We start from the raw sequence: 20,284 nt of genomic DNA, 5'->3' as shown, positions 1-20,284 counted from the left end.
AGTCCCTGCTCCGTCCCGCCGCCCAGCAAGGACCGAGCGCGGGCGGCGTTCCCGCCGGCGCCGGCTTCAAGCGCAAGCGACAGACAAGGCGCGCTGCGGGCTGCGGCGGGGCCGGGGATTCAGCCTGACAAGGCAGCTGGCGCCGCTGCCGGCCCCCTGCCCAGCACCACGGCGAGAGGCCTGGCGCCGAGCCCGAGCCCCCGCGGCGGGCAGCCGCTCTCTCGCTCCCGGAAAACCCCACGGGGCCAGCCCGCCGCCCCGGGGGCCTCCGGCGACCGCCCGCCCGGCCGGCCGGGCCCGCCGCCGGCCCGCATCTACCGCGGCCCCGGCGGGCGGCGCCACGCCTCTCCTGCGACGGGCACGGCCACAGCGACGGCGACGGCGACGGCGACGGCGCCGCCGGGACCGGCCGCACGAGCCGGCGGAGCCCCGCGCTGGCCCGGGCCGCAGTGAACCCGCGCAGGGTGACGCCGCGCCGCGGCCCTCGCCTGGACGGGCCCGGGCTCTGGTCCCGCGAGCTCCCGCCCCACAGTCGAGCCCGGCACCGGCACAGGGCTCGGGTGCACCCCCCGCCCGAGCCCAGGCCCAGCCGCTGCCCGGGTCCGGGTCCAGGCCAGCCCAGCCCCAGCCCCAGCCCAGCCCTTGCCCCCAGGAGGCCGGAGGCGGCGGCGACCGTGCAGCGGGCTCCGGGCGGCGCTCCCAGAGCCGACCTACCTTGCGACCGGCGGGTCCGTTGCCCACACTCAAGTCGGCGCCGGAGGCCTTGCTGCCCTCGTGCAAGATGGCGGCCGGCACCTCAGCCGCGGGTCACGTGCGCGGTCTGCCCGGCGTGACGCCGGCGCGCGGGGGCCGCCGCCATCTTGGGCGCGGGCAGCGGACCCCGGCTGCCCGGCGTTGGGCTCCCGCGGCCCAGCGCCGGCCCCGTCCTCGTCCCGCCCGGACAGCGGCAAGAGGTGCTGCCAGCGGCCAGCTCGCGTCGCTCCCTCCACACACCCGCCAGCCAGCCTGCCTCGTGCCTTGGGCGGTGCATTGTCACTGAGCATCGTGCAACCCTCTCCAGGGCCAAACCTGAGCAATGCCAGAGCCAGGAGCAAAACTCCCCAAGCTTCCCACGCATCCACGCGCGCTAGCGCCTCGCCTCGATGCTCCCATGCAGCCGGGTCAATGTGCCGCCCCTCCCCCATGCCGCGAGGGGGTCACTGGCCCGTTGCATCGTGCCTCGGCGGGGGGTTAACTTTGTACCTGTCAGGGCGTCTCACACGAGTCTGAGGCGCCGCCTTGGGCCCCGCCGAGAGGAACCGCCACCAGACCCTGACGTCTGAGCATGGACACAGGCCGCACAAACGAGACGCCACTCGCCAGAAGCGTCATGGGGGCTATTTTCAATCTCCCTTCTGCCAAACAGTCGATTGGACGCACACCAAGTACAGCCGCCCGCCTGCGCTTCCCCAGGTTTGCCTGTGCGTGCTGCTCCGGGGATGCCTTGACAAGGATCAGTGGGGCGTCCATTGGTGCTGACGGCGGCTCTCATCTCGGACAGACGGCGCTGTCCAGGCCAAGGGCCAGGCTGGGCCTTGTGGGGCTCTGTCCATGCCTGGCCGCCTGGGATTGACAAGGAAATTCAGACAGGATCGCTGTTTGGCTGTCAGAAGCGCTTTATTTTGCATGGTCACGGGAGAAAAAGCAAGGGGCAGCTAGTTCTCAACGAGAGGAAAACACAGACTCCTTTATAAACTGATAAGTCACATACAGGTCAACCTGTCCTGTAACGCACCCTTGGCAGTCTGACAGCGACTCATCTTGTTGTCTTGCTGAACCAAGCACGTTTTCTCAAGCTGTTTCCCGATAAGCTTATCCTGAAGGCCGTCTTGTTATTCCCACTCGGCCTTCGCACACATCCCCCATCCTGCCTCAACACGTATACACCTCTTTCAGTACTTTTCCATTCCTCATTTCAGACCTGGTCCCGATCCCAGTCGAGTCTGGGCCTGGCACCATTTAGTGGCAGTTTGGAGATGCTTGATGCTGTGGGTTAAGCCCCCGCCGCGGAAAGCATCTCTGTCTCCAGCCATCGGCGCCTGGGAGAAGTCAGTACAGTCTGAACGCCTCGAACCAAGCAGCTGGGAAGAAAGCCCCAGGTTATGGCATCTGCAGCCTGCTCCGATACAAACGCCGGGAGCAAAGGGGCTGGGTTTCGTATCAAGAGAGGACAGAGGGTGACCATACTGTGTCCCTCTAAAGAAGCCCCATTGGGTAGAAATAATCCATGAAAATGGAAATTTTAAGATGAATGGTTGTTATTTCTGCACAAATGTATGAACTCAACATGAATAACAACTGTGGAGCCGTAACTGTGTGTATTCTTGTTATGTTTGGAGACTCATGGTAGAGGTGATCTCTTTGACTAGACCAGCAAGAAAATGCCTTTAATGGCAAGCTTTTTGCAAAACTCATGCTGCAGCCCAAGAGATTACCTCTACCGCGAGTCCCGATCGCCTTTTCCTTGGCCAGAACCTGGACAGCCGGCGTGTTTAGAGCATCGTTTCTCCACATGGGCTTTATTTACCGACTGATTGTTGTGAACCTGGACATGGAGGCCGCGTTCGCTACGTGTTCGGAGGCGCCTGGTGTAGCAGCCTCAGCCCAGCGCTGCGCTGGCACGTGCCTCACCTGGCGCTGCCAGGACGGTGTCGTGGGGGCAGCCCAGGTCCCACTCCTCCGCACCTACGACAGCCTGCACCGTCTGTCTTCTGCTCATCTCCCCCGCATGGGCGGGGGGTTTCGTGTTGTTAAGAGGAAGGGGGGGGACACGGGGCCCGGTGCTGGTGGAGCACAGAGGACACGGAGCTGCCCCCGCCATCCCCGTGAAAACCTGGAGGGAAGGGGAGGGAGAGACAGGCAGACAGACCCATTTTGCCCACGACCAAAATGGTCGCCGAGGCCTCCTGGCGAGGGGGGGCCACGTTAGAGCGGCGTGACGTTCAAGGCGGGACGTCTCGCGAGAGCGTTGCTGCAGGCAAGCCCCGCGAGAGGAGGCCGGGGGCGGGGCCGGGGCCGGGCCGGGCCGGCCAAGCGCGGGGACAACATGGCGGACGAGGCCGGTAGCAACGGGGACGCCGCGGCGCCGCCGGTCGGGAAGGAGGCGGGTGAGCGCCGGGGGGCGGGGCCGGAGCGCGGGGGGGGGCGGGGCGAGGCCGGGCCGGGCGGGAGCCGCCGCCTGACGCGCGTGTGCCCGCAGTGGAGCGGCTGATCCGGGAGCACGGGCAGCTGTTCACGGCGGCGCAGTGCAAGGTGTGCAGCGCGCTGCTCATCTCCGAGTCGCAGAAGCTGGCGCACTACCAGGTAGGGGCCCGGCCCCCCCGCCCTTCCCCGGCCCCGGCCCCGGCCCCGCGGCGGGGCTCGTCGTCACGTCACGTCTCGTCTCGTCCCGTCCCCGCAGAGCAAGAAGCACGCCAACAAGGTGCGGCGCTACATGGCCATCCATGGCGAGGCGGAGCTCGCGCACGGCAAGAAGATGAAGCTGGAGAGCAAGCAGGTGCGGCGCGCGGGGGCTCGCTGGGCACTGTGACGGCCGCGCGCTTTGGGCTGGGGGGTGCGGCTCCCCTGAGCGCATGGGGGCCGTCTCGCCGGCAGCGCTCTCGGCGCTGTCCCTCACGTCAGCCCCTGGCCCACCCGGCCCTCGGGGCAGCGTGGTGGTGGTGGGGCCGGCCGGGCCGGGCCGGGCAAGGGGGCTCTGGAGCTGCCCCGCGGAGGCGCCGGCCGCCCAGCCGCCTGCCCTGAGCTCGCGCCCTGAGCTGCCCGCTGTCTTGGTCTTGTCCGATGCGCAAACCTCAGTGTTCTTCTTGCAAACAGGAGAGCAGCAACAGCGAAGACAGGAACAAGTGCTGTGCCATCTGTAACATGACCTTTTCCTCTCCTGTTGTGGCCATGTCTCACTATCTAGGCAAGACACATGCCAAGAACCTGAAGCTGAAGCAGCAAGCCCCCAAAGCGGAAGGTACGGCGGGCCAGACCACTGCTGAGGGGGCTGGGTGGGTATGACCAAGCAGGGAGCCTTCCCCTCCACCTCGCCCTGGGGTCCGTGCGTCTTGCGGCCCAGAGGTTTTGGGGCTTCCAGTGCTCCATGAAGCCTCCTGATGGCACAAGAGCTGTCAGAAGTTGGGAGCCTTTTGGGCCAGCAAGACTCTGCTCCCTCTCCGCGCCTGGCCCTCACGGCTTGGCCAGAGCTTTCCCAGGAGGAGGAGTCATCGTGCAGAGCAACCAGATGGCCCAGGTCTCGTGCTAGTTGTGTCCTGGGAGAGAGCTGACTTTGCCAGCTCATCCCCTCGCTTTTGGGGCCTGGCCTTGTATCACATGAGCAGATGTAGAAAGGGATGCTGGCTGGGCCCACGATGCATGGAGGGAACCCTTGAGGGTGCGGAGGCATGAGGTTTTACACCCATCCTCTGTTCTCTCTCGGAGCTGCTTGGTGAACAGCTGCTCTGTCTCCATCCCCCTCTCCTTTGCCCAGACCATACTCGTGGCTGGAAGGCACCTTGTTCCCAGTGGCCTTTAAACGTGCCTGTTGCTCGCTGCGGGGCCAGGTCTGTTGGAAGGAAGCTGCAGGTCTGACCCAGGAGAATCCCCTTGGCTGACTCGGAGGGGCACAGTGTTGCCATGCGAGTCTGACGGGGGGTGAGAGGAGGAGGCGAGTGACCCTTGTATGGAGATTCTGGTCTGAGCTGTGCTGTGGGCATTCCCTGCCCCGGTAGCAGCGCCCGTGGGTACTGTCTAGTGTGGCGCAGGGGCTGTGCCAGCCATCGCTGACAGGGCTGGGCTTTGCTCCCCAGTGGCCGCACCTTCACAGAAATGTCCCGCTCAGCTCCCTCCTGCCACAGTGCCCTCTAACGAGGAGACCAAGTGCACGGCCGACCCAGACAAGTTCTGCAGCCTCTGTCATGCTACCTTCAACAACCCACTCATGGCCAAGCAGCACTACACAGGCAAGAAGCACAGGAAGCAGGAGACCAAACTCAAGCTGATGGCGCACTACGGCCGTACTCCCGATGCTCCTGCCGCCACCTCTGCTGGTGAGTCCTTGCCAGCCGTGTCTGTGCCAGGGTTGGGGTAGGGACCTGTGGGCAGGCTGGGGACAGAAAGGGCTGGAGAAAAACCTGCCTTGCACAGTGCGGTAGGATTGCCTGGTGGTTCCGTTAAAATCCCTCTTGCTGCTGGGGTTTGTGCCTGACGTAAGCCTCAGTTGGAGGCTGTTTTGCAGGTTGTCCATTTTGATGCCTGTTTCCCTTGCCTGCCTGGGTAACCTGAGCCCCTCGGTGCACTGAGCTCCCAGCTGAGGGGACCATTCCTAGTGCCAACTGTGAAGATGCCACTTGATGCTGGAACGAGGCCCCAGGGAGGTGACCTGTGAGAAGAGGGAAACCTGGGCTCGTGTACCCTTGCTGCTCTGACCTGCGTGCAGGGACGGGTTTACAGAGTGCTTCCTGCCCCGCTTTGCACTGGCAGTTCCACCACCAGTGGCCCGGCTCGTGCACTCATGGCCCACAGGTGATGGACGCTCACTACGGTTGAGAAGCACTTTCTTCAGATAGCTGACAATCCTCTGAGTGCTTCTTTCTCTTGAAGTGCCCCGTGTGAGTAAAGAAGTTCTTGAGGGACCAGTGGAGCTGTTAAAATCTGGCAGTAAACTCTTGGCCCCCTGCTGCTCTTCCATTCCGCCAGAGACATCACAGCTTCAGCTGCAAGGGAAAAGCAAGCAGCAAAGTCCGTTGAGAGCAGGAGTTCCCAACGTTTGTGTGCCCAAGGGCACATTCAAATTTAAAAGAAAAAGTAGTGGGCACCAATATGAATATTAAAGTTTAGAATTTAGATCAATCCATTACTTAAAATTGCATTAGATCCTCAACTTTAAAATGCAGCTTCCCTTTACTTTGTATTCTTTTGAAGTTTTATCCATGGTGCCCATGGGCACCATGTTGGGAATCGCTGATCTAGAGAAACCCTCTCGAGTCCCTTCTCCATTCTAAAGAGACACAAATAGCCCAAGCAGGGTGGCAAATAGTTTTTGGGGCACCTTTTGAGGCACTGACAGTACTAGCGAATGATGGGTGTCTTTTACACGGGGCAGCATTCCCTCTCCCCCCTGTGTGCAGTGTGGGAGGGGCTCTCGGGTGGGGAACAACTGAGCAGTCAAGGGGTTTCCTGGGCTGATGCCTGCTTCTTTCCTTGTATATTGAACCTTGGGTTAGTGTTGCAGTCTTACAGTTCAAGTGAAGATGGAGCTGAGTTCCTTGTGCTCTGTCCGTGCCAGGTGCTGGGGTACGGGGTATAGCTGTCTATTGCAACAGAGCTCTCCCACGGTGCCCCACATATGCAGCTTGCATCATATCAAGCACTGCAGGCAGGATTTTGGAGACGAGGATGTAGCTATCTAAAAGTGACCATCCAACATGGGTTACAGAAGGCCAGGCTGGATCACCCTGGTGCCCCTTTGGCCTTTCAGATCGGATGCTGGACCATGGTTGTCAGGGTGAAATGGCCTGGAGGAGTCTGAGCCCTCTGCAGTGCAGCAGCCAGATGGGAGCATCTGCTGCGTCCCATGTATCCCCCTACGTGTACACAGAAAGAACATGCGTTCTGACTCCTCGAGAGCTGGGAATAGCTGGGACCCGTCTTGCCTCTTGTTGACTGTCTGCAGCAGTCCCCTGTGTACCAGCTCTGCCACTGAGCCCCACTGAGGTTCAGTGCATGCCCACCAAAGCTCTGTCCAGCTGGAGCTGCCATGTCACTCAGGGTGCTGGTCTCTGGAGCAGTGGTGCTGGAGAAGCAGGGATGGTTGCAGAGAGCGTGGACTGCTGTTGACATGCCAGAGGGCAGAGCTCATCGCTCCAGATGAGCACTGATCCAAGCGGGAGATGTGTTGCAGCCTGCTGTTATGCTGCTTCTTCAGCAGCTGCCTGCCCAAGCGCTTCGAGCGATACGTGTGTGGCTTCCTCTGCTCTGGTAGGAAGGTGCACGAGTCAGGAGGGCAGATGGAGGATTTAGAGAGCAGGGACCTGTGGAGGCAGGGCATGATCAGCCTGGCTTGCAAGTGCTTGGAGCTCGCGGAAGCAGCATGAGCTCAGCTGCATTGCCATAACGGCGGCATCTCATAGCTGAGGTGCAGGCTGCTCAGCTGCCTTGGCTGACCACCTGGCCCATATGGAGGCTCAGTGGGAGCAGGGGGTAGAGTACAGGCCTATGAGGCCCTTGGCTGGGCAGAATGCCGGGCCTTTCCTTGATGCTTCTTTTTGTTTAGCAGCTGTTTAATTAGCAAGTCAAGCGACTGCTTCTCCCGCCTCTTTTTATCTGAGGCCCCATGCTGTCGGCTAGCATGTGCACTAACATTGCTGTCTGTTTCAGCTGGGAAGGGGTACCCCTGCAGCACCTGTAACATCGTGCTCAACTCCATAGAGCAGTACCAGGCTCACATCAGTGGCTTCAAACACAAGAACCAGTAAGTGACCTGTGGTGTTGGGGCCATTCCAGGGGAGGAGTCGCAGTGCTGTTTCATTCGTGCTGTTGGCTCGCAGTACTGTTTCACTGGGATTGTGACCCAAATGATCCTGTTCCTGCCAGTCGGCTCTGCTGTTCTCAAGCTGTGATCCCTGGCATTGCTCTCTGCTCAGTCCATGCAGTTCAGGCAGCCCGGGATGCCACATGAAAGCACTGTTTGCCAGCCCTGCCCTAAAACCACCAAGCAGCCAACTGGGAACGGGGACAGAGGTGATGTCAAAGCCAGACCATGGTAACAGAGCCTGCAGGGACCAGCACAGCCTCACAGTCATGGAGCTGCAGTTCTGCAGCAGCAAAGCTGCAGCACAGACGCAGTCAGCAGGAGATGGGGCTGGGGCTGCAGCTCAAGCTCCAGCTCTTTCCGGCACTTGTCCTGCGGGATCCCCTCTCTGGTGTCAACATGCCCCACAGGTGCGGGCAGCAGGCCAGAGTCTGGTAGAGCCTAAGGCTGCATGTCTTCAGGAGCCTACCACTGGGTTGCTCTGTTGCTGACCTGTGAGGTGCAGGCACGTTTTTGGTGTTGCCTCAAACAGCTGGGCTGGACCTGGCTGAGGTTGGGGCCTCACTCTCCAGAGCCTAGATCAGTTGGGTAAGAACATGTGCCCAGCCTGGTGACCCAGAGTCACCCAAGACAGGGAAACGATTGACCTTTTCTTTCCCTGGTCCCATGGTGGTTTTGCACGTGCGGCACCCTCCTGTCCCAGCAGGCTGGAAGGACGCCAGAGCCTCCCAACATCTGTTCTGAGCTGTGGGCTGTGCAACCTCGCTGACGGAGGTCACTTGCTTTGCAGAGCCGTGAGTGTGCCAAGAAAATGCTTGAGTCAGGACCCCCACCTCCAGTGCCTGACAACCTGCGTCCCTACACGCACGGACACTGTCTGCCTTGCTTGCTGCTTAACTAACGGTGCAACACCTGGCCCCACGATGGTGTCTGCCCACGCTGGAGCCTTGCTCTGGCTATGCCGAGCCATGCCAGCCCCTTCTAGAGCAACTCTGGGAGCAGGGAGCTGAGCTCTGAGCAGCCTGCAGTACCTGTGGACACAAATGAAGCTTTCCACATCTTGCAGCCAAGCTTGCGCTTGCTGATGTAGTTTTGGGGGCCTGGGCCTTGGTGCAGTGTGTGCTGGACTCCAGCCTGACCCAGAAGAGAACCCCCACACAGGGCGTGACGGGCCTGCTCACATCCCCAGGGCCAGCGGCGCCACTCGGAGCTCAGGTGGATTGGCATGGAGGCGGCAGCAGGTCACTGAAAGCTGTTGCAGTCCATGAGTTCCACACACGTGCACACATGGCATGTTCTGTGACGACGGCGTGCACGCAGCGGGAGACAGTGGACTCCAGACAGTTCTGACACGCCATTTCCTCCCTTCTCCCTCCCTCCCTCCAACCTGCAGGATGCCAGGATCAGTGCCGGTCGTGGGCCGGTTCCCAAGGCAGCAGTACGTCCGGGAAGAGTCGACTGGCCCAGGGGGCTACAGCTACTTCAGCCAAGACTTCTAGAGCTGGCTGCAGCACTACCCTGGGCCCAGCTGGTGCTCCAAGAACAAACATCCCTTGCCAACCCACGATTTCCTTGTCCCCAGGGTGGGCAAGACCTGGCGAGCAGAACCAGCACTGCCCGTGCCTTGGGAGAGGGGCTGGCCGGAGCAGACTCCAGACAGCCTAACTCGGCCCTTAGTCTGTCTAGCCATCACTAGGCATGTCTTCTTGTGGTGGGGGAGGGGAAGGAGGCAGGGGCTGTTGGGCCAGGAGGGTCTCGCCTGCAAGCAGCCTGTCTCTGGTCCCCTCCCAACCCCCACAACACACCGCAGCAAGTTCCTGTAGACGCCTGGGCCAAGGCTCTGGTAGCTGCGGTGGATTGCACCCTTGGCGGCACATATGGACCCAGCCTTTCAGGGCTCCGCTTGTCCAGCCCTTCCCTGCTGCTGGGATGCTGTCGTCACCCTGGAGCCCTGGCCCATCACCCCCAGGTGCAGCATGTGCTGTGCAACCCCTGGGTGCAGCAATGGAGCTGCCTGGCTCTGGAGGTTGCTGCATACTTGCTGCCCTTCCAACTTGGAAGTTCGGGGGTGGCCTAGCCTTCTCCACCAGTGCTCCCCCCGCACTGTGCGTGCCCCTCCAGCTGCTGGCAGGGCAGGGCTCTGCTGGAGGAGGCCCCTGCAGGAAGAGTGGGCAGCACAGCCCCCTTTATGCATTTTGAATCCAGTTTGTATGCGCCTTGTCCTCCCCCCGTGGTATCCCCCTCCCTGCCAGGGCAGTGCCTGCGCCAGGCTGAGCTGAGCAGGCAGGTCATGAAGGGCCACGGCTCCCCCCCTGCTGCTCCCTGTCTCTCATGAGGCCTGTACTGTGGGTCCTGGGGCAGCCTCAGCCGTACGTGCGTGTGATGCTGCTTCCCCCACTTGGCAGGAAGCCCCCTGCTAAGGAGGGAGATATGCCTCTGGGCTCCAGCTTGCCCAGCACAGGCAAGGGGCATGAGAGCTGAGTGGGCAAAGCAAGTGGCAGTCCAGACCGACCTGCATGCTGCTGTGCCTGGCCTGGAGGAGGCACTGCCATGCCATTGGCACTGGCTGTGCCCTTGCAGTGAAGCCCCTAGGCAGGGGCTGGAGCTGGATGCTGCCTCTGGCTGCACTGGTGCCCTCCACCATCACAGAGCAGGTACCCACTGTCTCCCTTGGCACCTGCTGCTCTGAGCCTTGCCACATGTCTGATGTCTGGGCTTGGCACCTTCTGGGGGAGCCTTTGAGCCCTCACAGCCCGATGAATAATGTGTGGCAGGCTATGCCCTAGCCCGTGGCTCCTGTCTCAGCTGTGCTTCTGGCACCCTGCAAGGGCCTGGGCTCTGCCCCAGGTTGCACAGCTCACTCCACGCGTGTCCCCACTGCTCCGTTCCGCCTCCTTGGAGGCCACCTGCCCGTGTCCACGTCCCCGGGCGTCAGTTCTCAGAATACAGCCTGTTTGTTACAAGCTGCGTGTGTGTGTTTGCGGCACTGGGCACAGCCGAGGCGTGTTGATGATTGCCCTGGATAGCCTCGCCCGAGGGGCAGCCAGGCCCCACTGCTCTGCTGGGTGGGAAACCCAGTGCCCGCATTTTTGGGGTGGCTCCCACAGCCAAGCCGTGGAAGAGCAGGGGCAGAGGAGGTTCCCCAGCGCTGACACGCTGCAGGCCGGGACTCCGCCGGGCTGAGGACGAGCCGCGGGGCTGCAGGGCCGTGGGTCAGCGCCGGGCTCCGCCTGCCGCCCCCGGGCACGGGGTGGGGGCCGGAGCGGGGCACCCCAGCAGCAGGCCGGCCGCCGTGTCCCAGCAGCAGGCGGGCACCCGCGGTGGGGGTCTCCCCGCCGCGGCTCGAGGGCCCGGCGGCCGCGGGGCGCTGGCGTCCACCCGTGGCAGCGCTGCGGCGAGCCGCCGCCCCGCGGGGGTCCCCCGGCCGCGGCCCGCGCCGCGCTGTCTGCCGGGCCGGCCCCGGCTCTCCTCCCCTCTCCCGGCCGGGGCGCGGGCGGAGGCCCCCGGGTCGGGGCAGGGCAGGGCGACCTGACCGGGCGCGGGGCGGGCTGGCCCGGAGCAGCGAGCCCGGCCGGCCAGGGACGAGGCTGAAGTCGGTGGCTCACCGCCGGGCCGCGGCTCGTCGTTAACGCCCGACACCTAACGAGAGTGCCCCTGGCCGTGCACACGTACGGACTCGTGTGCGCGGCGCGGGCACCCGACTGCGGGGGGCGGGGAGCGCGGGCCGGACTTTGCCCGGGGTCGGGGCGGCCCCGCAGCCCTTCGTCACCCGGTTAAACATTAACCCTTCCCTGGCAGCAGCTGCCCGCCGAGCCCCCGCGGGGCGGGGCGGGGCGGGGCGGGGCGGGGCGCGCGGGCGGGGACCGGCTGCCTCTGGCCGCGCGGTGCGGGGCGCTGCGGGGCGCGGGACGATGCAGCCCGGCGTGTGCGCCCTGCTGGGGCTCCTGGCCGCGGTGGCGGCCGGGGCCGGGGCCGGGGCCGAGGACCCGCCCGCGGAGCCAGGTGGGCGCGGGGCGCGTGTGCGGGGCCGGACGGCGCCTGGGCTCCGCGCTCCCCTGCGAGCGCGGCGGCGCACGGGACCCGGGGCGGCCCGCGAAGACAGCCTGGGTCGGGGGCCGTAGGAGCCGCCGTGCCCGGGGCTGCTGCGGGCTGCCACTGCGCGCGGGCGGAGCGAGGGGCGCGCGGGGCTGCTGCGGCCCCGGTCGGCGGCGAGGGCTCGGGGGCCGCCGCGCCGCGCTGGGAAACTGCCCCCGCCGGGCAGCAGCGTGACACCCTGGGGCCCTTCGCTGCAGACTCCCTGGCGTCGGGCGACGACGACGAGGACGGGGACGGGGACGGGGACGGGGACGTCCCTCCGGGGGATTCGCGCGAGGAGCTCCAGCACGTCCGCAGAGGTCAGTGCTGTGGCCAGGCTGCCCCAGGCCCGGTGGGCAGGGAGTCCCCCTTGCCTGCAGCCTGGCCCTGCCACATGCTGCCCCAGGCCCTTTGCGCTCCACCGCGGCTGCCCCAGCCAGCCGGCTGGATCAGGCCCTGGCTGGGGAGCGCGGAGCATGCACGGTGCCCCTTCCTGCACGCTGCGCTTGCGCCTGCCCTGCAGCGCAGCCCCGAGCGCTGGGCGCCTGCCCGGGCAGAGCCCCCCACCCACATGCACCCTGTTCCCGTGGCACCGTCACTGGAGCTCCCATGTCGTCCTCAGCGCCCTTCTGGACGCACCCCCACCGCATGGACAAGAAGCTGTACGCGGTGCCCGCGGGCAACACCGTCAAGTTTCGCTGCCCGGCATCGGGGAGCCCCAGCCCTGGCATCCGCTGGCTGAAGAATGGGCACGAGTTTCGGGGCGAGCATCGCATCGGCGGAATCCGGGTGAGGGAGCGGGGCTGCCCCTGCCTTCTCCAGGGGCCTCTGGGCTGAGCCTGCAGCAGAGGTCCTGCCGGGCCAGGCACCAGCTCCAGGAACCAGGTGCCCTGCAGAGAGCTCTGCCCCTCACCGTGCTCTGTCCCGTCCCCCCGCAGCTGCGGCACCAGCACTGGAGCCTGGTCATGGAGAGCGTGGTGCCCTCCGACCGCGGCAACTACACCTGCCTGGTGGAGAACAAGTTCGGCAGGATCCGCTACAGCTACCTGCTGGACGTGCTGGGTGAGCCCCGCTGGCCGGCAGCGCGGGGGGCTGGTCCTGGGGTCCTCCCCCAGCAGGAAGCCTGCAACGAAGGGGCCTCTCAGCTGGTGCAGACCCCCAGGGAAGGCTCTGCTCCCCCGTGGGCTGCCTCAGTCGGGCCCCTTCCGTGCAGCTCCTGGCGCAGCATCAGGGCCTTGCTGTTGCCCTTGGGAGCTGCGAGATAAGAGGTCACTGATCCCTCGGCAGACTTCAAAGGGCCTCTGGGAGCGTCAGGGTTGTAAAGTCCAAAGCGAGGAGCCAGCATACCAGCCCCCCGCCCTTATCTCCCGACTGCTCCTTATCAGGGCCAGGCAGGGCGGGGAGGGGCCGGGCAGGCGGGGGCCTGAGGATCCACGGCCCCATGGGGACGGACAGATGGGTGGGCCAGCTGGGGGAGGCTGGTTCTGTGGGGCAGGGGTTTCCCAGGCACGGTGCCCCTGCTCCACGGGCAGGGCCGTTGGCTGACGCAGCCGCGCCGCCGGCAGAGCGGTCCCCGCACAGGCCCATCCTGCAGGCCGGGCTGCCGGCCAACACCACGGCCCAGGCCGGCAGCGACGTGGAGTTCTTCTGCAAGGTGTACAGCGACGCCCAGCCCCACATCCAGTGGCTCAAGCACATCAAGCTGAACGGCAGCAGCTACGGCCCTGACGGCATCCCCTACGTCCAAGTGCTGAAGGTACTGGCGGAGGGGGCGCGGGGGCGTCGTGGGGCCCGGCCAGGCCTGATCACTGCTGGGCAAGCCCCGTGGTGCTCTGAGGAGCTGAGCCCACCCGAGGCAGGCCTCTGGGGAGCAGCGGGAGGCGGCTGGGCACCAGGGGAACAGGTGGAGCTGGGGTCCCGGGAGAATCAGGGCTGCGCGTGTCCCGCCTCTGAGCAAGGCGAGAGCGGTGGGGGCTGGGGGCCGGGGAGACTTCCCTGGACCTGGTCCCGCTCGGGAGGGGGATGACCCTGGAGCTCAGCCTGGCGCTGCTCCCCCCAGACTGCCGACATCAACAGCTCGGGGATCGAGGTGCTGTATCTGCGCAACGTCTCCATGGAGGATGCCGGCGAGTACACCTGCCTGGCCGGGAACTCCATCGGCCTGTCCCACCAGTCGGCCTGGCTCACCGTGCTCCCAGGTATGGGCCGGCCGGCCGGGCTGGGGCAGGGAGGTGGCGGCCGTGGCCCAGGAGCCCAGGCTGACGGCAGGCTTGCTGTGCCCAGAGGAGGAGTGGGCCTGGGAGGTGGAGGCCCCGGAGGTCAAGTCCACCGACATCATCATCTACACGTCCGGCTCCTTGGCCGTCGTCATGGCGGCCGTCATCATGGTCTTGTGCCGGATGCAGACGCGGCCGAGCAAGCAGCCCCTGGAGCCCGTGCCCGTCCACAAGCTCTCCAAGTTCCCGCTCATGAGGCAGGTGCGTGCGGGCGCCCTGTGGGCATGGGGGGCGCATGGGGGACCTGGGGGGTGGGGCAGGGCCTGTGCCCACCCCAGGCCCGGCAGTAATGGGCTCCGCGGTTGCCCTGCAGTTCTCGCTGGACTCGAGCTCGTCGGGGAAGTCCAGCACGTCCTTGATGCGTGTCACCCGCCTGTCGTCCAGCTGCACCCCGATGCTGGCCGGTGTCCTGGAGCTCGAGCTGCCCCTGGACTCCATGTGGGAGTTCCCCCGTGACAAGTATGGGGGGCCGTGGGGTGGGGGGGAGGGGGTGCCCTGTCTGGCGCTGTATCCAGGCCATGCCGGGGCCCTCTCCTTTGCCCCCAGGGCTCAGTCCCATGCTCTGTCCCACAGGCTGGCACTCAGCAAGCCCCTGGGGGAAGGCTGCTTCGGGCAGGTGGTGCGGGCAGAGGCCTACGGCATCGACCGTGACCAGCCCGAGAGAGCAGTCACGGTGGCCGTCAAGATGCTCAAAGGTACCGGTGTCCTCTGGGGCACGTGCCTGTGTGCACGCATGCATGTGCATGTGTGTGTGTGTGTGCATGCACATGGGGAGCTCAGGCTCTGCCCAGGCCTCCAGCCCAGGGACCCTCTTCTCACACCCCTCCAGACAGCGCCACAGACAAGGACTTGGCTGACCTGATCTCAGAGATGGAGATGATGAAGCTGATGGACAAGCACAAGAACATCATCAACCTGCTGGGGGTCTGCACGCAGGACGGTGAGGGGCTCTGCGGGGCTGCACCCCTGGCGTGGGCACTGCTATGCGGAGGCTGGAGAGCACTACAGACAGCTGCTCTCAGCGCTACGGGGTGGGGAGGGGCAGGGCTGTGCAGTCAGTCTGGCCGGAGCCCACGTGCCCAGCCAGGCCACGGCACTGACCGGTGCCCCTGCGCCACGCAGGGCCACTGTATGTTATTGTGGAGTTTGCCGCCAAGGGGAACCTGCGTGAGTTCCTGCGCGCCCGGCGCCCACCCACGCCCGACTACGCCTTTGACGCCGCCCGCCTGCCTGACGAGCAGCTCTCCTTCAAGGACCTCGTGTCCTGCGTCTACCAGGTGGCCCGCGGCATGGAGTACCTGGAGTCCAAGCGGGTGAGGCCTGGTCTGGCTCGGGGGTGGCAGTGAGTCCGTGGGGTGGGGCCGGGCGCCATGCTCACACTGCCCGACAAGGCAGGGAACAGCACCTGGGTGCGCCAGGCCTGGCTCCACGCCCCTCACGATGCCAGGGCTATGGCCTGTCTCTTTGCGGGAGGCTTTTGGACCCGTGCAGGGGCAGGGGTAGGGAGAGGTGCTGCTCTGGTGCCCCCCGCTCTGAGGGCCCATCTCGCTGCAGTGCATCCACCGAGACCTGGCCGCCCGCAACGTGCTGGTGACAGAGGAGAACGTGATGAAGATTGCTGACTTCGGGCTGGCCCGTGACGTCCACGACATCGACTACTACAAGAAGACGAGCAACGTGAGCGTGGGGGCCAGGGAGGGGTCTGGGAGCAGGCAGCGCTGGCGCGCGGGGCTGAGGTCTGCCTGTCCCTGTAGGGCCGCCTGCCGGTGAAGTGGATGGCGCCAGAGGCCCTGTTTGACCGCGTGTACACGCACCAGAGCGACGTGTGAGTGCCATGGTGCGGGCAGCGATGGGGCCAGGCGAGGCCTGGCGGTGCGCTCAGGAGTGCCCTGGCTGTAGGGGCAAAGGCAGTGGGTGGCGGGTGGGCTCGGAGGCTGTGGGACGGACACCGTCAGGCATGTCCTCAGAGACCGAGTCCCCCCGGCAAGCACCTGGGAGGCGCGCCTGGGCCACGGCCGTGGCCTCGCCCAGCCCTGACGGCGGGTGGCATTGCAGGTGGTCATTTGGCATCCTGATGTGGGAGATCTTCACGCTGGGCGGGTCACCCTACCCCGGCATCCCCGTGGAGGAGCTCTTCAAGCTCCTGCGCGAAGGGCACCGCATGGACAAGCCGGCCAACTGCACGCACGAGCTGTGAGTAGCTCCGGGGCTGGGGTCCCCTGCAGCCGGGAGCAGGGGTCTGGGACCCCCAGGCTGATGGCTCCCCCCCGCAGGTACATGCTGATGCGGGAGTGCTGGCACGCCGTGCCCTCGCAGCGCCCCACCTTCAAGCAGCTGGTGGAGGCGCTGGACAAGATCTTGGCCGCTGTCTCCGAGGAGGTAGGGCTGGGCGGTGCGGGCGGCTTCCGGGGGCACAGGCCGGAGGGACCCTGCTTGGCCCCGGGCGAGTGCGCATGGTCCCAGCTCGGCCCCTGGGATGGGGGCAGTGGGGCTGCAACTCCACCCGCGCATTTATGCCCATCTCTCCCGCAGTACCTGGACCTGTCCATGCCCTTCGAGCAGTACTCGCCCTCCTGTGAGGACACCAGCAGCACCTGCTCCTCCGACGACTCCGTCTTCACCCACGATCCCCTGCCCCTGGCGCCCTGCCTCTTCACCTACCCGGGTGGCCGGACATGAGGCCCTGCAAGCACCTGGCAGAGCTGCTGATGGCATCAGGGCCCGGTGGTTGGTGCCACCCAGCGCTGGGGCCCAGCGCGCTCCCAGGAGGACTGCAAGCAGCCGCCCCAGAGACAGGACTTCTCCGCGGCTGCCCTGTGATGCCCCTGCTTCCTGCCCGGGATGCCCCCGCGGGCACAGCAGAGGGAGCAGCGCTGGGCACCGGGGAGCTGCGTGCGGGCCCTGCGGGCTGCCTGCCCCCTCCACGGACTGTGCAGTGCCTCTCCTCTCACTGGTGGGCCCAGGCCCCCTCTTCGTGTCCCAGAGGATTTTTATATCTGTGTGCGTCCGGCAGCCTTGATAAATTATTTTTTGGAGTAAGACCCTCGTGCTGGCGGTTTTGGAGCTGCAGGCACTGGAGGGCCTGACCCCAAGGCCCCTCTCCAAGGGGCGGCATGAATGTGTCTCCTTAAGGGCCTTGTAGCCTGGTCCCCACCCCCTGTGGCTGGGAGTTGTGCTGCCCCTTGCAGCTGTGGGGCTGCCCCTGCTCCCCCCGTGTCCCCGGAAGGGGCTGGTCTCCAGGGCTCGTGCATGCATGTAGTGCAGCGCAGCCAAGGGCTGGGCCCTGTTTGCAGTCCCGGCACTCGGGACAGGGGCTGCACCCAGGCATGAGCGTGCTGTGCCCAGGCGTGTTGGCTGCGTGTGCACCTGTGCCCCCTCCTTGGTGCGGGGGCAGGGCTGGCCCGTGCACAAAGAGCCGCGCAGCTGTTGTGCATTAGCCGCTGCCCCGCTAAGCCACCGTGAACGCCGCTGCCCGCATCGCCCTGAAACCGATCTGGCAACTGCCATGGCCAGGGCTGGGAAAGGGCCTCTGCTCCCCTCCCCCTGCTCTGCCTGCCCACCTGCCGGGCCGCAGCCCCCAGCCCAGGGGCCTGGGGCTGCTGCTGCGCTGCCAGGGCAGGGCCAGTGGGGAGGGGAAGGGGCCTGGGCCCTTGCTCTCACTCCTGGAGCCGGGCAGGCTCAGCCCCCCCGCCAGCCAGGAAGGGAGTGTGGGCACAGCGGGGCGGGGGGGTTGCAGCTGTCCCTCACCCCCGCGCTCAGGGCTCAGCAGGGTTTAGGGTTTCTCCAGAGCGAGCAGAGCTCAGCTCTGGCCCAGGCAGGGGTTGGGTTTCGCGGGGGCCTTAGCCCCAGGATCCGGTTTCCTCCTCGTGCCCCAGCTGCAGCCGAGGGTGGGGGGTGGGCAATCCCCTCGCCTGCTGCCCGGGCCCCTGGCAGGAGCAGGCAGGTCAGGGAGCTCCAGCGTGCTCTAGGCCGTCTCCTCTCCCAGCCCTGGGCAAGACCTGCCACGCAGGCAGCTGCAGCTGGTCCCCCCACCCCAGACGACCTGCACGGGGCTCCACTGGCCCACCGCAGCCTGAGGGCTCGTGCCTGAACCAGCCTGGCACGGCCCCCCGCCCCGGCTCCAGCAGCCACCGCTGCGAGGGGCACGAGCCCGGCCTAGGGATGGAGCTGGAGCAGGCGGCACCAGGTCAGCCCCAGCCTTTGCCCTGAGACAACGCAAAGCTGCTTCCACCGTGGCCTCCGCCGGTGCCAGGGACCTGCCAAAGCGCGAGAGGCCCACGCAGGGCTCCCAGCCCCACCACCTGCCTGGCATGTCCCACGCGGGCTCACGCGCCTGCATTCGGGGCGCCTGCCCGGTGCAGCTGCTTGCAAACACCCCCATGCTCCGGGCACGCGGGGCCAGGCCGAGCCGAGCCGAGCCGCTGCGGGGCCGAGCGGAGGCAGAGCAGCTCCCTGCAGCCGGCGGCTTGGAGGCCGCTCCCAGCCCGGGCCTGGCTCCGGCTCCCACAGCCCCTGCCGGCCCCCTCCCCTGCCCGGGAAGGCAGACAGACCACCAGCAGGTGTGAAACCTGCCTGTCCCGCAGCCTCCGTGCCATGGAGAAGAAACCCAGCTGTCTGCTAATGTGCCAGAACCAATGCATTCATCACAGCCCGTGAATGGGGGCATTCAGCCCGCGGGAGGGGGAACACGGCCCCTCCCGTCCTACCCCGGCTCCCCTGGCGAGAGGGCGGGGGGCGTTTGCTGAGGGTCTCGGCCCCCCCTTCCGCCCCACCAGACCCTGTCCAGGGAGCACGAGCAGAAGGGGGGGCATGGCACCTCGGGGTGGGGGTTGTCCTCGCTCCACCCAGGCCCCCCAGCCTCTCTGGGTCCCCGCGGGTGGGGGAGGGCCCCGGTGAGGCCAGCGCGGAGCTGCTCGGACCAGGGAAGGATGTGGTTTCGGAAGCACGCGGCCTCGGCGCCCGGCTCCCTGGTCCCTCTCTCCCTCCTCCCTCGTTCCTGTTTTCCCGGCCTGCTGGGCCCCTGGGAGGTGCCGCGGCCAATGGCCGGCGCAGGCCAGGAGGAGGTGCGCTCACGAATGCTTCCAGCGGCGCAGCCAGGTGGAGGAGACAAGGGGGGATTGTGCGCGGCAGCTGGCAGGCCTGCCACGCCACGCCACGCCACAGCCCTGGGCGCAGGCTGCAGCCAGCCAGGGCTGGGGCCTCTGCGCGCAGGCCTGGTGGTAGCGGGGTCCCTGAGCTGAAGCACGGTGGGAGGAGACTCGCTAGCAAGGCCCACGTGGCAGGCGCTCTCACCCCCGGGCATGCCACGGACTCAAGGCTGGGGCTTCGGTGGTGCCCGCTTGTGGGGAATGGCTGAGGGCCACGCACTTGCGTGAGAGTGCCCGGTGCCCCGCTGCCAGCACAGGGGCCTCGTCCTGGGAGGAACTGCCCCTGCCCAGGGTCCGCAGGAGGGCCGGGGCCTTGCTGTGGGGCAGGAGGCTGCGCGCAGTGCCTGGGGCCGGTGGACTGGGGTCTCCCCACTGTGCACGGATGGGCTGGTGCAGGGCACCTGTCCTCTGTCCCTCCTCATTTAGGTGACGCCTTAATTAGCCCACTGGAGCAGGAAATGAGGGGGGAACTGGTGCAGCGGAGAAGCCAGAGCCTGCAGCCCATCCTCCATCCTCCGTCCTCAGTGGTGGGAAGGGAAGGGGCTGCGGGTGCAGCTGCGGTCCGTGCCAGCAGGCTCCTCTGTGCTGCCCCCAAGCTAGGACCCCACATCCCTGCCTAGTCCCTCCCAAGCAGGACCCCCGGTCAGCAGGGTGGGGCTCGCCACCCCCCTTGCACACCCCAGGTCTCCAAGGGGGTCCGTGCTCCCCCCTTCGGGGCCCAGAGCCCTGCTCCTGCCTCGGGAGCGGGGGCAAGCAGCTCTGAGCAGCATCCGCCCCCACACCAGGCACTGCTGGGGCCTTGGGGCCCAGAGCTGCCAGGCACCTGCAGCCCCCGGACCAGGGAGGTGCCGACGTCCCCCAGCCCCAGTTGGCCCCGAGCTCCTCCCAGCCAAAGCCACGCAGGGCTGAGCCCAAGGGTCACGGCCCTCGGCCCTGCCTGCTCGGACGGGCCGCGGGAGCCGCCTGCCGGCGCGGCGCCGGGCCTGGGGCTGCAGCAGCCGCGGGAGGCTGCAGCTGAGCGGGGCAGGGGCAGGGGCAGGGGCGGCCATGGTGAGCCCCGCGGCCCTGACAACTGCCGGCGGTTTGACGGCAGAACATTCCTGATCCTTGCTGTCAGGCCTGAACCAATCGCCCCTAATCCGCCGGCTCTGCTGGCAGGACAAGTGCGGTCCAGGCAAACAGGCCCCTTTTGTGTGCCGGGATTTACAGCGCAGCCCAGGAAATCTCGCTCGCTT

The 20,284-nt window shown here is 66.2% G+C and overlaps 3 protein-coding genes across 4 annotated transcripts in view; 2 read left to right on the top strand and 1 right to left on the bottom strand.

Annotated features, from left to right (window-relative positions):
* Positions 1 to 2,693, bottom strand: part of UIMC1 (ubiquitin interaction motif containing 1) — a 31,954-nt gene extending 29,261 nt beyond the window's left edge. The window contains exon 1 of the mRNA XM_090065139.1: positions 715 to 2,693. The gene's annotated coding sequence lies outside the window, so the exon portion shown is untranslated. The remainder of the gene's footprint in view (positions 1 to 714) is intronic.
* A 265-nt stretch (positions 2,694 to 2,958) lies between these two features.
* Positions 2,959 to 10,515, top strand: ZNF346 (zinc finger protein 346). 2 transcript variants are annotated; one of them, XM_090065154.1, is made up of 7 exons: positions 2,959 to 3,146; positions 3,239 to 3,342; positions 3,440 to 3,535; positions 3,853 to 3,997; positions 4,830 to 5,069; positions 7,399 to 7,492; positions 8,343 to 8,937. In XM_090065154.1, exons 1-7 carry the CDS (start codon positions 3,086 to 3,088, stop codon positions 8,560 to 8,562), a joined length of 960 nt encoding a protein of 319 aa, XP_089921280.1. In that variant the 5' UTR covers positions 2,959 to 3,085; the 3' UTR covers positions 8,563 to 8,937. The 2 variants fall into 2 exon arrangements, with proteins under 2 accessions (XP_089921280.1, XP_089921281.1); XM_090065155.1 differs by lacking the exon at positions 8,343 to 8,937 and adding an exon at positions 8,946 to 10,515 and having other exon boundaries at positions 3,005 to 3,146.
* Positions 10,516 to 11,395: 880 nt separating this feature from the next.
* FGFR4 (fibroblast growth factor receptor 4) lies at positions 11,396 to 16,941 on the top strand. Its single transcript, XM_090065143.1, has 16 exons — positions 11,396 to 11,554; positions 11,845 to 11,946; positions 12,249 to 12,415; positions 12,565 to 12,688; positions 13,192 to 13,382; positions 13,686 to 13,824; positions 13,910 to 14,103; positions 14,216 to 14,361; positions 14,476 to 14,597; positions 14,732 to 14,842; positions 15,025 to 15,215; positions 15,457 to 15,579; positions 15,657 to 15,727; positions 15,958 to 16,095; positions 16,176 to 16,281; positions 16,435 to 16,941. Exons 1-16 carry the CDS (start codon positions 11,464 to 11,466, stop codon positions 16,579 to 16,581), a joined length of 2,163 nt encoding a protein of 720 aa, XP_089921269.1. The 5' UTR covers positions 11,396 to 11,463; the 3' UTR covers positions 16,582 to 16,941.
* Positions 16,942 to 20,284: the final 3,343 nt, after the last annotated feature.

Source organism: Crocodylus siamensis, chromosome 10 (genome assembly GCF_052110815.1).
Source record: "Crocodylus siamensis isolate JL-2025a chromosome 10, ASM5211081v1, whole genome shotgun sequence".
Classification (NCBI taxonomy): domain Eukaryota; kingdom Metazoa; phylum Chordata; order Crocodylia; family Crocodylidae; genus Crocodylus; species Crocodylus siamensis.
The sequence above is the reverse complement of the archived record's forward strand: the minus strand, read 5'-3'. Positions and strand labels throughout refer to the sequence as shown.

Coding starts and splice junctions, on each gene's coding strand:
- ZNF346 (XM_090065154.1), top strand. CDS start 3,086: ATGGCGGACGAGGCCGGTAGCAACGGGGACGCCGCGGCGCCGCCGGTC. Junction 3,147..3,238: donor GCCGGTCGGGAAGGAGGCGG/GTGAGCGCCGGG, acceptor GTGTGCCCGCAG/TGGAGCGGCTGATCCGGGAG. Junction 5,070..7,398: donor TCCTGCCGCCACCTCTGCTG/GTGAGTCCTTGC, acceptor TGTCTGTTTCAG/CTGGGAAGGGGTACCCCTGC.
- FGFR4 (XM_090065143.1), top strand. CDS start 11,464: ATGCAGCCCGGCGTGTGCGCCCTGCTGGGGCTCCTGGCCGCGGTGGCG. Junction 14,362..14,475: donor TGGGAGTTCCCCCGTGACAA/GTATGGGGGGCC, acceptor TCTGTCCCACAG/GCTGGCACTCAGCAAGCCCC. Junction 15,728..15,957: donor TACACGCACCAGAGCGACGT/GTGAGTGCCATG, acceptor GTGGCATTGCAG/GTGGTCATTTGGCATCCTGA.